Source organism: Balaenoptera acutorostrata, chromosome X (assembly GCF_949987535.1).
Source record: "Balaenoptera acutorostrata chromosome X, mBalAcu1.1, whole genome shotgun sequence".
NCBI classification, from domain to species: domain Eukaryota; kingdom Metazoa; phylum Chordata; class Mammalia; order Artiodactyla; family Balaenopteridae; genus Balaenoptera; species Balaenoptera acutorostrata.
The window spans coordinates 61,302,225-61,317,658 of NC_080085.1; the positions used below are offsets into that span (position 1 = coordinate 61,302,225).

At 38.7% G+C, this 15,434-nt stretch overlaps 1 protein-coding gene across 1 annotated transcript in view; it reads right to left on the reverse strand.

The window, feature by feature from the left end:
* TEX11 (testis expressed 11) overlaps positions 1-11,796 on the reverse strand; it is a 340,481-nt gene extending 328,685 nt beyond the window's left edge. Inside the window, exons 1-2 of the mRNA XM_057537645.1 lie at positions 11,788-11,796; positions 11,440-11,595 (exon numbers count right to left, since the gene is read on the reverse strand). Coding sequence (XP_057393628.1) covers positions 11,440-11,595; positions 11,788-11,796 — 165 coding nt within the window. The remainder of the gene's footprint in view (positions 1-11,439; positions 11,596-11,787) is intronic.
* Positions 11,797-15,434: the final 3,638 nt, after the last annotated feature.

Here is a 15,434-nt window from a genome sequence, read left to right on the forward strand (position 1 = left end):
TATTCTGCAGCTAATTATCATGCTCATCTCCATCTCTCTCACACAGTATCCCAATGCCACAGCTGACCTCATGATGACTTTCACATGAAATATTATTTGATTTGTTTCATCAAAAGCACATGGAGTTAATATCTGACTTAAAATTTCCCAGAGGAACAAATGGTATTTAGGTAGAAAAATAAACATGCAGAGGAAAACAGCTTAAAGCTGCCATTTTGGGTATTTTGGAAAGCAATTTGACAATATGTAAAAAGAGCCAAAAATGTTCATACCTTTTTTTTTTAACATTTTTATTGGAATATAATTGCTTTACAACAGTGTGTTAGTTTCTGCTTTATAACAAAGTGAATCAGTTATACATATACATATGTGCCGATATCTCTTCCCACTTGTGTCTCGCTCCCTCCCACCCTCCCTATCCCACCCTTCTAGCTGGTCACATAGCACCGAGCTGATCTCCCTGTGCTATGTGACTGCTTCTCACTAGCTATCTATTTTACATTTGGTAGTGTACATATGTCCACATATACACTACCACTCTCTCACTTTGTCCCAGCTTACCCTCCCCCCTCCCTGTGTGCTCAAGTCCATTCTCTAGTGGGTCTGTGTCTTTATTCCCATCTTGCCCCTAGGTTCTTTTTTTTTTTCTTTTAATATATTTATTTATTTATTTTTGGTTGCGTTAGGTCTTCGTTGCTGCTCACGGGCTTTCTCTAGTTGCGGCGAGCAGGGGCTACTCTTCGTTGCGGTGCGTGGGCTTCTCATGTTGCAGAGCACGGGCTCTAGGCGTGTGGGCTTCAGTAGTTGTGGCACGCGGGCTCAGTAGTTGTGGCGCACGGGCTTAGCTGCTCCACGGCATGCGGGATCTTCCTGGACCAGGGCTCGAACCCGTGTCCCCTGCATTGGCAGGCAGACTCTCAACCACTGCGCCAGCAGGGAAGCCACAACTCTTTTTGAATCATAGTTTTCTCAGGGTATATGCCCAGTAGTTGGATTGCTGGGTTGTATGGTAGTTCTATTTTTAGTTTTTTAAGGAACCTCCATACTGTTCTCCATAGTGGCTGTATCAATTTACATTCCCACCAACAGTGCAAGAGGGTTCCCCTTTCTCCACACACTCTCCAGCATTTATTGTTTGTAGAATTTTGGATGATGGCCATTCTGACCGGTGTGAGATGATATCACATTGTAGTTTCCTGTTTTTGTTTTTTAATTAATTTATTTATTTGTTTTTGTTTTTTTTGGCTCCGTTGGGTCTTTGTTCTGTGTGCGGGCTTTCTCTAATTGCAGCGAGTGGTGTGCGGGCTTCTCATTATCGTGGCTTCGCTTGTTGCAGAGCATGGGCTCTTGAGCGCAGTCTCAGTAGTTGTGGCACACGGCCTTAGTTGCTCCGCGGCATGTGGGAATCTTCCCGGGCCAGGGATCAAACCTGTGTCCCCTGCATTGGCAGGCAGATTCCCACCCACTGCGCCACAAGGGAAGCCCCGCATTGTAGTTTTGATTTGCATTTCTCTAATGATTAATGATGTTAAGCATTCTTTCATGTGTTTGTTGGCAATCTATACATCTTCTTTGGAGAAATGTCTATTTAGGTCTTCTGCCCATTTTTGGATTGGGTTGTTTGTTTTTTTGATATTGAGCTGCATGAGCTGCTTGTAAATTGTGGAGATTAATCCTTTGTCAGTTGCTTCATTTGCAAATATTTTCTCCCATTCTCAGGGTTGTCTTTTCATCTTGTTTATGGTTTCCTTTGCGTGCAAAAGCTTTTAAGTTTCATTAGGTCCCCTTTGTTTACTTTTGCTTTCATTTCCATTGCTCTAGGAGCTGGGTCATAAATGACCTTGCTGTGATTTATGTCATAGAGTGTTCTGCCTATGTTTTCCTCTAAGAGTTTGATAGTGTCTGGCCTTACATTTAGGTCTTTAATCCATTTTGAGTTTATTTTTGTGTATGGTGTTAGGGAGTTTTCTAATTTCATCCTTTTACATGTAGCTGTCCAGTTTTCCCAGCACCACTTACTGAAGAGGCTGTCTTTTCTCCACTGTAAATGCTTGCCTCTTTTACTAAAGATAAGGTGACCATATGTTCGTGGGTTTACCTCTGGGCTTTCTATCCTGTTCCATCGATCTATATTTCTGTTTTTGTACCAGTGCCATATCGTCTTGATTACTGTAGCTTTAGTATAGTCTGAAGTCAGGGAGCCTGATTCCTCCAGCTCCGTTTTTCTTTCTCAAGATTGCTTTGGCTATCCTGGGTCTTTTGTGTTTCCCTACAAATTGTGAAATTTTTTGTTCTAGTTCTGTGAAAAATGCCATTGTTAGTTTGATAGGGATTGCGTTGAATCTGTAGATTGTTTTGGGTAGTAGAGTCATTTTCACAATGTTGATTCTTCCAATCCAAGAACATGGTATATCTCTCCATCGATTTGTATCATCTTTAATTTCTTTCATCAGTGTCTTATAATTTTCTGCATACAGGTCTTTTGTCTCCTTAGGTAGGTTTATTCCTAGGTATTTTATTCTTTTTCTTGCAATGGTAAATGGGAGTGTTTTCTTAATTTCACTTTCAGATAGTTCACCATTAGTGTATAGGAATGCAAGAGATTTCTGTGCATTAATTTTGTATCCTGCTACTTTACCAAATTCATTGACTAGCTCTAGTAGTTTTCTGGTAGCATCTTTACGATTCTCTATGTATAGTATCATGTCATCTGCAAACAGTGACAGCTTTACTTCTTTTCCGATTTGGATTCCTTTTATTTCTTTTTCTTCTCTGACTGCTGTGGCTAAAACTTCCAAAACTATGTTGAATAATAGTGGTGAGAGTGGGCAACCTTGTCTTCTTCCTGATCTTAGTGGAAATGGTTTCAGTTTTTCACCATTGAGGACAATGTTGGCTGTGTGTTTGTCATATATGGCCTTTATTATGCTGAGGTAAGTTCCCTCTATGCCTACTTTCTGGAGGGTTTTTTATCATAAATGGGTGTTGAATTTTGTCGAAAGCTTTCTCTGCATCTATTGAGATGACCATATGGTTTTCCTCCCTCAATTTGTTAGTATGGTGTATCACACTGATTGATTTGCGTATATTGAAGAATCCTTGCATTCCTGGGATAAAACCCACTTGATCATGGTGTATGATTCTTTTAATGTGCTGTTGGATTCTGTTTGCTAGTATTTTGTTGAGGATATTTACATCTATGTTCATCAGTGATATTGGTCTGTAGTTTTCTTTTTTTGTGACGTCTTTGTCTGGTTTTGGGATCAGGGTGATGGTGGCCTCGTAGAATGAGCTTGGGAGTGTTCCTCCCTCTGCTATATTCTGGAAGTGTTTGAGAAGCATAGGTATTAGCTCTTCCCTAAATGTCTGATAGAATTCGCCTGTGAAGACATCTGGTCCTGGACTTTTATTTGTTGGAAGATTTTTAATCACAGTTTCAATTTCAGTGCTTGTGATGTTCATATCTTTTGACACAGTAATTGCTTTTCTGAGACTCTATCCTTTGGAAATAATCCAAAATATGAAGGGGATCACCTCTGCACTGAATAGTGTTCCACACATCATTATTTACAATAGTGAAAAATTATTTCACTATTGAACAACATAAGTGTCCATTAATTAAGAAATACACAGATGAAATATGCTAAATCCACTAGAAGGAATATTATTCAGCCATTTAAAATAGTGGTCACATTGGCACAAAAACAGACATAGAGATCAATGGAACACAATAGAGAGCCCAGAAATAAACCCATGTACCTATAGTCAATTAATCTATGACAAAGACAAAGGAAGCAAGAATATACAATTGGGAAAAGACAGTCTCTTTAGCAACTGGTATTGGGAAAGCTGGACAGCCACATGTAAATCCATGAAGTTAGAACACTCCCTCATACCAGTATAGAAATAAACTCAAAATGTCTTAAATACTTAAATATAAGACATGACACCATAAAACTCCTAGAACATAGACAAAACATTCTCAGACATAAATCATAGCAGTATCTTCTTAGATCTGTCTCCCAAGGCAAAAGAAATAAAAGCAAACACAAACAAATTAGGGACTTCCCTGGTGGCGCAGTGGTTAAGAATCTGCCTGCCAATGCAGGGGACACGGGTTCGAGCCCTGGTCTGGGAAGATACCACATGCCGCGGAGCAACTAAGCCCATGTGCCACAACTATTGAGCCTGCTCTCTAGAGCCCGTGTGCCACATCTATTGAAGCCCACACGCCTAGAGCCCATGCTCCACAACAAGAGAAGCCACTGCAATGAGAAGCAGGGCACCACAACAAAGAGTAGCCCCCACTCGCCACAACTAGAGAAGGCCCGCATGCAGCAGTGAAGACCCAACGCAATCAAAAATAAATAAATTAATTAATTTTTAAAAATTTAAAAAATAAACAAATGGGACATAATTAAACTTAAGTTTTTCCACAGCAAAAAAAAAAAAAATCAACAAAATGAAAAGACAACCTAAAGAACGGAAAAAAATATGTGCAAATCATGGAACCGATAAGGGCTTAATTGCCAAAATATACAAATAGCTCATAAAACTCAATATCAAAAAAACAACCCAATCAAAAATTGGGCACACAGGGAGATCAGCTCCGTGCTTTGTGACCACCTAGAGGGGTGGGATAGGGAGGGTGGGAGGGAGGGAGACGCAAGAGGGAAAAGATATGGGGACATATGTATATGTATAACTCATTCACTTTGTTATAAAGCAGAAACTAACACACCATTGTAAAGCAATTATACTCCAATAAAGATGTTAAAAAATATATAATAAAATAAAAAATAAACGTTTTTTTAAAAATAAAATAAATTGGGAAGAAAACCTAAATAGACATTTCTCCAAAGAAAACATACAGATGGCCAACAGGCACATGAAAAGATGCTCAACATCACTATTAGATAAATGCAAATCAAAACTACAATGAGGTATCATCTCATACAAGTCAGAATGGCAACTACAAATTATCAGAAAGTCTACAAATAATAAATACTAAAGATAGTGTGGAGAAAACTGTTCGTGGGAATGTAAATTGATACAGCCACTATGGAGAACAGTATGGAAGTTCCTTAAAAAAACAAAAATAGAGTTACCATATGATCCAGCAATGTCACTGCTGGGCATATATCCAGAGAAGACAAAAAACTCTAATTCGAAAAGATACATATACCCCAATTCTCATAGCAGTGCTATTTACAATAGCCAAGACAGGGAGGCAACCTAAATGTCTATCAACAGATGAACGGATAAAGAATGTGTGTGTGTGTGTGTGTGGGGGGTGTGTGTGTGTGTGTGTGTGTGTGTGTGTGTGTGTGTGTGTGTGTGTGTGTGTGTGTGTGTGTGTGTGTGTACATACATACATACATACATACACAATGGAATGTTACTCAGCCATAAAAAAGAATGAGGGAGTTCCCTGGTGGCCTAGTGGTTAGGACTCCAGGCTTTCACTACCATGGCCTGGGTTCAATCCCTGGTCAGGGAGCAGAGATCTCAGAAGCCATGCAGCATGGCCAAAGAAAAAAAAAAAAGAATGAAATAATGCCATGTGCATAATGTGAAGTTAAGTCAGACAGAGAAAGACAAATATCATATGATATCACCTATTTGTGGAATCTAAAAAAAATGATACAAATGAACTTATTTACAAAACAGAAACAGACTCACAGACATAGAAAACAAACTTATGGGACTTCCCTAGTGGCCCAGTGGGTAAGACTCTGTGCTCCCAATAAAGGCGGCCTGGGTTCAATTCCTGGTTAGGGAACTAGATCCCGCATGTGAGCCGCAACTAAGAAGTCCACATGCCACAACTAAGAAGTCTGCATGCCGCAACTAGATCCCACATGCTGCAGCCAAGATCCCAAGTGCTGCAACCAAGACCCAGCACAGCCAAAATAAATAAACAAATAAATATTAAAAAAAAAAGAAAACAAACTTATGGTTACACAAGGCGAAAGGTGGAGGAGGGATAAATTAGGAGTTTGGGATTAACAGATACACACTACTATATATAAAACAGGTAAACAAGGACCAACTGTATAGCTCGGGAAACTATATTCAGTGTATTGTAATAACCTACAATGGAAAAGAATCTGAAAAAGAACATATATCTGAATCACTTTGCTGTATACCTGAAACTAACACATTATTATAAATCGACTATACTTCAACAAAATTCTTTTTAATTTTAAAAATATGACATTGCAAAAAAAAGAAAGGGTAAGATTAATTCTGACTATAAACACTGCATATTCACAAAATGCAGATTTATTCAGCTAATATATACTGAGCACCTAATATGTGGCAAGACTTGTGCTAGGTTTATATAAATGTGTAATGATAAACACAATAAATATATGCAGCAAACAGAAGTAAATAATATGAAGATTAGGCTTTCTAGAAAGAAAAATTCAAGGCACTTCTAAAACCAAACAGACCTTCTTGCAAAATAAGACCAGACTCTTACTCTGAACCTCATAATGTCTTTTCACTAACAACTTAACAGAGTAAAAAGAGGTTATAATCTAAAAAGAGACTATTTTTTTAACATCTTTATTGGAGTATAATTGCTTTAAAATGGTGTTAGTTTCTGCTTTATAACAAAGTGAATCAGTTATACATATACATATGTCCCCATATCTCTTCCCTCTTGCCTCTCCCACCCTCCCACCCTCCCTATCCCACCCCTCTAGATGGTCACAAAGCATCGAGCTGATCTCCCTGTGCTATGCGGCTGCTTCCCACTAGCTATCTATTTTACGTTTGGTAGTGTATATATGTCCATGCCACTCTCTCACTTTGTCACAACTTACCCTTCCCCCTCCCCATATCCTCAAGTCCATTCTCTAGTAGGTCTGCGTCTTTATTCCCGTCTCGCCCCTAGGTTCTTCATGACCATTTTTTTTTTAGATTCCATATATATGTGTTAGCATACAGTATTTGTTTTTCTCTTTCTGACTTACTTCACTCTGTATGACAGACTCTAGGGTCCATCCACCTCACTACAAATAACTCAATTTCGTTTCTTTTTATGGCTGAGTAATATTCCATTGTATATATGTACCACATCTTCCTTATCCATTCATCTCTTGATGGACACTTAGGTTGCTTCCATGTCCTGGCTATTGTAAATAGAGCTGCAATGAACATTGTGGTACATGGCTCTTTTTGAATTATGGTTTTCTCAGGGTATATGCCCAGTAGTGGGGTTGCTGAGTCATATGGTAGTTCTATTTTTAGTTTTTTAAGGAACCTCCACACTGTTCTCCATAGTGGCTGTATCAATTTACATTCCCACCAACAGCGCAAGAGGGTTCCCTTTTCTCCACACCCTCTCCAGCATTTATTGTTTGTAGATTTTTTGCTGATGGCCATTCTGACTGGTGTGAGATAATATCTCATTGTAGTTTTGATTTGCATTTCTCTAATGATTAATGATGTTGAGCATTCTAAAAAGAGACTTTTATGTAAAAAAATACTAACAACTTTAGAAGTAATTAACAAATTTAACAAGGTTGTAGGATACAAGATCAATACATGAAAAACAATTACATTAGCAATGAATAATCTGAAAATTAAATTACGAAAACAATACATCTACAGTAACATCAAAAGAAATAAAACATGTAGAAAATTTAACAAAAAAGTACAAAACTTATACTCCAAACTAAAAACGTTGAAAAAATTAAACAATAAATGGAAAGACATACCATTTTATGGCTTAGAACACTTAATACTGTTAAGTTGGCAATACTCCCCAAATTGATCTATGGATTTATGCACTACCCATCAAAATTCCAGCTGTCTTCTTTGCAGAAATTGGCAAGCAGATCCTAAATTTCATATAGAAATTAAAGAGACCCCAGAATAGTCAAAAGAATCTTGAAAGAGAAGAACAAAGTTAAAGGACTCACATTTCCAATTTCAAAACTTTCTACAAAGCTACAATAATCAGGAGAGTGTAGTACTGGCATAAGGACAGACATACAGATCAATGGAATAGACCTGAGAATCCAGAAATAAACCCTCATATTTATGGTCAATTGATTTTTGACAAGGATACTAACACAAATTTAATGGGGAAAGAACAGTCAACAAACATACTGGGACAGCTTGATATCCACATGCAAAAGAATGAATTTGGATCCCTTCCTCATACGATATGCAAAAGTAAACTCAAAATGGATCATAAACCTAAAGGTAAGAACTAAAACTATAAAACTCTCAGAAGAAAACATAACAGTAAGTCTTCACGACCTTGGGTTAGGAAAAGCCTCCTTAGATATGACACCAAAAGTATAAACAATAAAAGAAAGACTTGATAAGTTAGACTTCATCAAAATTTTAAACTTTTTTGCTTCAGAGGATACAATCAAGAAAGTGAAAAGATAACTCACAGAATGGGAGAAAATATTTTTCAAGTCACGTATCTGATAAGTGACTTGTATCTGGAATATATAAAGAACTCCTACTACTCATAATAAAAAGACAACTCAATTTAAAAATTGGCAAAGGACCTTAATAGATATTTCTCCAAAGAAAATATGCAAATGACCAATAAGCACATGAGAAGATGCTCAACATCATCAGCCATCAGGGAAACAAATTAACCACAATGAGATACCACCACACACCCATTAGGATGACTACTATCCAAAAACAGAAATAACAAGTGTTGGTAAGGATGTAGAGAAACTGGAACCCTCATGCACTACTGATGGGAATTTAAAATCGTGCAGCAAAAAAAAAAAAAAAATGGTGCAGCCACTATGGTAAACAGTATGGCAGTTCCTCAGAAAAAAAAAAAAAATAGAATTACCATATGATCCAGCAATTCCACTTCTGGGTATATACCCAAAAGAATTGAAAGCAGGGACTTGAACAGATACTTTTATATACCCATGTTCATAGCTGCATTATTCACAAAAGCCAAAAGGTGGAAGCAGTTCAAGTATCTATGGACTGATGTACAGATAAACAAAATGTGGTATGTACACATAAAGGAATATTATTAAGCCTTAAAAAGGACAGAAATTCTGGGGGAGGGGATAAAAAGAAGGCAGAAATTCTGACACATACTACACCATGGATAAATCTGAGGACATTATACTGAGTGAAATATGCCAGTCACAAGGCGATAAATACGGTATGATTCCACTTATATGAAGTACCAAGAGTAGTCAAACTTACAGAGATAGAAAGTAGAATGGAGGCTGCCAGGGTCTGGGGGAAAGGGAGAATGGGGAGTTGTTGTTTAATAGGTATAGAATTTCAGTTTTACAAGATCAAAAGAGTTCTGGAGATTGGTTACACAACGACGTGAATGTACTCAATACTACTGAATTTTACATTTAAAAATAGTTAAGATGGTAAATTTTACATTATGTATACTTTACCACAATTAAAAATAAAACAAACACAATGAGATACTACTTCACACTCACTAGGATGGCTATAATCAAAAAGCTAATAATAAGTATTGGTGATGATGTGGAAAAATTGGGTCACTGATATGCTGCCGGTGGGAATGTAAAATGGTACAGTAACTTTGGAAAACAATCTGGCAGTTCCTCAAAAGTTAAACAGAGTTACCATATGACCAGCAATGTCACTCCTAGGTATATACCTAAGAGAAATAAAAACATAAAAACCTGTACATGAATGTTCATAGCAGCATTATTCATAGTAGCCAAAAGGTGTAAACAACCCAAATGTTCATCAATAGATGAATGGATATACAAAACATGATATGTCCAAAGAATGGAATATTATCAGCCATAAAAGGTAATGAAGTACATGGGACTTCCCTGGTGGCGCAGTGGTTAAGAATCTGCCTGCCAATGCAGGGGACACGGGTTTGAGCCCTGGTCTGGGAAGATCCCACATGCCTCAGAGCAACTAATCCCATGCGCCACAACTACTGAGCCTGTGCTCTAGACCCCACGAGCCACAACTACTGAGCCCACGTGCCACAACTACTGAAGCCTGCATGCCTACAACCCGTGCTTCACAACTAGAGAAGCCACCGCAATGAGAAGCCTTCACACTGCAACAAAGAGTAGCCCCCGCTCGCCGCAACTAGAGAAAGCCCACGCACATCAATGAAGACCCAATGCAGCCAATCAATCAATCAATAAATAAATAAACTCAAGCTTTCAAATGGAAATTAGAATTTTTAAAAAAAGTAATGAAGTACAGATACATGCTACAACATGGAAGAACCTTGAAAACATTATGCTAAGTGACAGAAGTCAGTCCCAAAAGACCACATATTGTATGATTCCATTTATATAACATGTCCAGGATAGGCAAATCCATACAGATGGAAAGTAGATTAGAGGTTGCCTAGAGCTGGAGGAGAGAGGAGGAAATGGAGAGTGTCTGTGAATGGGTGCAAGGTTTCTTTCAGAGGTGATGAAAATGTTCTAAACTTAACTGTGGTGGTGTGTGCACAACTCTGTGAAATACTAAAAATCATTGAATTGTACACTTGAAATGGGTAAATTATATGGCATATGAATTATATAAATAAAGTTATATATATAAAGTTATATATATATGAGACATAATTACAACAAACTTTATTCTCACCTTTCCATACGTGCAATCACCAAAATGGAAGGATCTGCCCAAGGTAAACATTCCCAAAAGTATTTCAGAACCTCAAGACAATTTCAAAATTAAGTGACAGACCTCCAATTAAACACTAGAAAAAACCCCCAAAAAAAGCACCACTGAAGGCTTATAGTCAACTGAGTTCCCCACTACCAGGTACCATGTAGTTTCTTTCTTTGCTGCAGAAGGAAGGAAAAGAGAATTATTATTTTTTTTTTTTAATTTATTTTATTTATTGGCTGTGTTGGGTCTTCATTGCTGCACACAGGCTTTCTCTAGTTGCAGCGAGCAGGGGCTACTCTTCGTTGTGGTGTGCAGGCTTCTCATCATAGTGGCTTCTCTTATTGTGGCGCACGGGCTTAGTTGCTCCGTGGCATGTGGGATCTTCCAGGACCAGGGCTCGAACCCATGTCCCCTGCGTTGGCAGGCAGATTCTTAACCACTGCGCCACCAGGGAAGCCCGAGAACTATTACTAAGTGACTAACTACTATGCACCCAGGACCTTAAATATGTTATTTTGTTTACTATTCACAACAACACTGGGAGGTGGGTTTTATTATGCTCCTTTTAAGAGATGAGAAAACTGAAGCCTAGACAGATTAAATAGTACATATTAAATTTGAGACATATTTTTCCATTGGTTTCTAAAACACTATTTTCCCTAAATGTGCCATTAGGCTTGATTTCCATGTATTTAGATTTCATGTTAATCATGAAGTCTATTTTTTTACTTATACATTAATTAAAACAGTGAATCATCAAAACTTATAAACAAAATCATCAAAACTTATAAACAAAATACCAACCTCAGAGTCCTGTATTACAGCCATACACTCGCTGTTGATAATTGCTATGTCCACAAAGAGTCTATCAATTGCCTCACGTACCATAAATGAACTGTCTTCTACAATCAGGTTTTCAACAATTTCTGAAATAACAATAAATGATAAAAGTGCTGTGAACTATCACCATTGGCTGAAAGTAGCAAATCATTCTGAAATCTGTTCCTAGACCTTTTGTCAAATGAATACAGCATGGAGAAACTTCAATACTCCTTAGAGTAAAACCAAACTGGAGACAAAGTTTATTTTAGCTAAAGGCAAAGTATAATTTTCAAATAAAATTTGTATTTCCTGGGAGTCACTTGTTTATACCTTAATCATCATTACTCATTCTCAAAGTAAAATGCATTGACTTCACAAATAGTCATGTTATTATAGGTCATCTTAAAACTACAGAAAAGACATTAACAATGTCTTCAAAACTACAAAATGTAGAAATTCTGAAGGGAGACTTAGATACATGCCCTGTAAAACTAAAATACTTATTAATACTTTAAAGCATTAGACAGACATACTCTGAAGTCCTGACCTTACTTTGTGAGAAAAAAATGACATGCTCAATTAGCAACAACATTAGCCAGTTATTGAATCTGTACAAATGATGTCACCATTTTCTAAATAGTCTTAAGCTCCAGACCCGATATAGCTGAATCTTATTAGGCCATAGAATTCCTTAAAACCCAAACATGATGTAGAACCATAATTGATGCCTTTCATATTATCAAAATTGAGGTTTTTCCAAACTCGTGTAACAGAGGTCTCCATAACCTACATGTCTCTAATTTCCTGCAACATTTCTGAGCATTAACTAGCAAGAATGTTGTTAATATTCATAACAATAACATAAGAGCACCTTCTGGAAGATTTTTAATCTGCTACAATAAACAGATTTTTAACCTGCTACAACGAACAATAAATCTGCTAAATGAAAAATTTTCAGTACTTCCCTGGTGGCACAGTAGTTAAGAATCCGCCTACCAATGCAGGGGGTACGGGTTCGAGCCCTGATCCAGGAAGATCCAACATTCTGCAGAAGCAAATAAGCCCGTGCGCCTCAACTACTGACCCTGAACTCCGGAGCCCGTGAGCCACAACTACTGAGCCCGTGAGCCACAACTACTGAGCCCACGTGCCTAGAGCCCATGCTCTGCAACAAGAGAAGCCACCACAATGAGAAACCCGCACACCACAACAAAGAGAAGCCCCCACTCACCGCAACTAGAGAAAGCCCACGTGCAGCAACAAAGACCAAATGCAGCCAAAAGTAAATAAACAAATAAATTTTTTTAAAAAAGAGAAGTTTTCAGTTAAATATCAGAAAATAGATTCACACAGAGACTTCACAAAGCAACTTATTTTCAAATACACTCAAACATTTTTTAAAGCTCATAGACTCTTTAGTACCTACTGCATGATAAGAGATATTAGGGAAAATATACCATACATATTTCATATGCCTCAAGTAATGATACATATGAAAAGAAAAACCTCTAGCTTCCTTACTCCCATAAATTAGTTAATAGAAAGACTAATATTAAATATCTTGATTCTTCTAAGATTAGGTAAGCATTAGGCTGAGAAGTATATATATTATAGCCCTTGCTCAAAATATTGATAACAGAATTAGGAAAGTTTAGAATGGGAGAAAATATTTGCATATCATATATCTGATAAGGGCTTAATATCCAAAATATATAAAGAAACCATACAACTTAATAACAAAAGAAAATCCAATTTAAAAATGTCTGAATAGACACTTTTCCAAAGAAAACACAGTGAAGGCCAACACGTACATGAAAAAAAGATGTTCAACATCATTAATCATCAAGGAAATGCAAATCAAAACCATAATGAGATATCACCTCACACCTGTTAGAATGGCCATCATAAAAAGACAAGCAATAACAAGTGTTGGCAGGGATGTGGAGAAAAGGGAACCCTCAACACTGTTTGTGGAAATGTAAATTGGTGCAGCCACTATGGAAAACAGTAGGGAGGTTCCTCAAAAAATTAAAAATAGAACTACCATATGATCCAGCAATTCCACTTCTGGGTATTTATCTGAAGAAAATGAAAACACTAACTTGAAAAGACCTGTGCAACCCCATGTTCATTGCAGCATTATTTACAATAACCAAGATGTGGAAAGAACCTAAGTCTCCATCGATGAATTGATTTAAAAAATGTGGTAAATATATACAATAAAATGTTATTCAGCCATAAAAAAGAATGAAATCTTGTCATCTGAAACATGGATGGACCTTAAAGGCGTTATACTAAGTGAAATAAGTCACACAGAGAAAGACAAATACCGTATGATCTCACTTACATGTGGAATCATTTAAAAAAAAAAAGGCTCATAGATACAGGAAACAGACTGGTGGTTGCCAGAAGCCGGAAGTGGAGGGGGGGCCAAATGGGTAAAGGAAGTCAAAAGGCACAAACTTCCGGTTATAAAATAAATAGGTCATAGGGATGTAATATACAGCATGGCAACTATAGTTATTACCATACTGTATATTTTTAAATTGTTAAGAGTAAATCTTGGGAGGAGCTTCAAGATGGTGGAGGAGACTGAAGCTCAGACAGAATGCCCTAAAACCAACACATTGAGTAAATAATACTTAAATAAGAAGGCTACTAGAGGAGACCTTCAAGATGGCAGAGGAGTAAGACGTGGAGATCACCTTCCTCCCCACAAATACATCAGAAATACATCTACAAGTGGAACAACTCCTACAGAACACCTACTGAATGCTGGGAGAAGACCTCAGACTTCCCAAAAGGCAAAAAACTCCCCACGTACCTGGGTAGGGCAAAAATAAAAAAAAAAACAGAGACAAAAGAATAGGGATGGGACTTGGACCTCTGGGAGGGAGCTGCGAAGAAGGAAAGGTTTCCACACACTAGGAAGCCCCTTCACAGGCGGAGACTGTGGGTGGTGGAGGGGGAAGCTTCGGAGCCACAGAGGAGAGCGTAGCAACAGGGGTGCGGAGGGCAAAGTGGAGAGATTCCCGCACAGGGGATCAGTGCCGACCAGCACTCACCAGCCCGAGAGGCTTGTCTGCTCACCCGCCAGGGCGGGCGGGGTCTGGGAGCTGAGGCTCGGGCTTCGAAGGTTGGATCCCAGGGAGAGGACTGGGGTTGGCTGCGTGAAAACAGCCTGAAGGGGGCTAGTGCGCCACAGCTAGCTGGGAGGGAGTCCAGGAAAGAGTCTGGAGCTGCTGAAGAGGCAAGAGACTTTTTCTTGCCCCTTTGTTTCCTGGTGTGCCAGGAGAGACGATTCAGAGCACGCATAAAGGAGCTCCAGAGACGGGCATGAGACGATAAGGCTGCTGCTGCAGCCACCAAGAAGCCAGTGTGCAAGCACAGGTCACTATCCACACCTCCCCTCCCAGGAGCCTGTGCAGCCCGCCACCGCCAGGGTCCCGTGATCCAGGGACAACATCCCCGGGAGAACACACAGCGCGCCTCAGGCTGGTGCAATGTCACGCTGGGCTCTGCCGCCGCAGGCTCGCCCCAAACTCTGTACCTCTCCCTCCCCCAGGCCTGAGTGATCCAGAGCACCTGAATCAGCTGCTCCTTTAACCCCGTCCTGTCTGAGCAAAGAACAGATGCCCTCAGGCAACCTACACACAGAGGCGGGTCCAACTCCAAAGCTGAACCCCAGGAGGTGTGCGAACAAAGAAGAGAAAGGTAAATTTCTCCCAGCAGCCTCAAGAGCAGCGGATTACATCTCCACAATCAACTTGATGTACCCTGCATCTGCAAAATACCTGAATAGACAACAAATCATCCTAAATTGAGGAGGTGGACTTTGGGAGCAACAATATATATATATTTTTTTCCCTTTTTCTCTTTATGTGAATGTGTATGTGTGTGCTTCTGTGTGTGATTTTCTCTGTATAGCTTTGCTTTTACCATTTGTCCTAGGGTTCTGTCTGTCCGTGTTTTTTGTT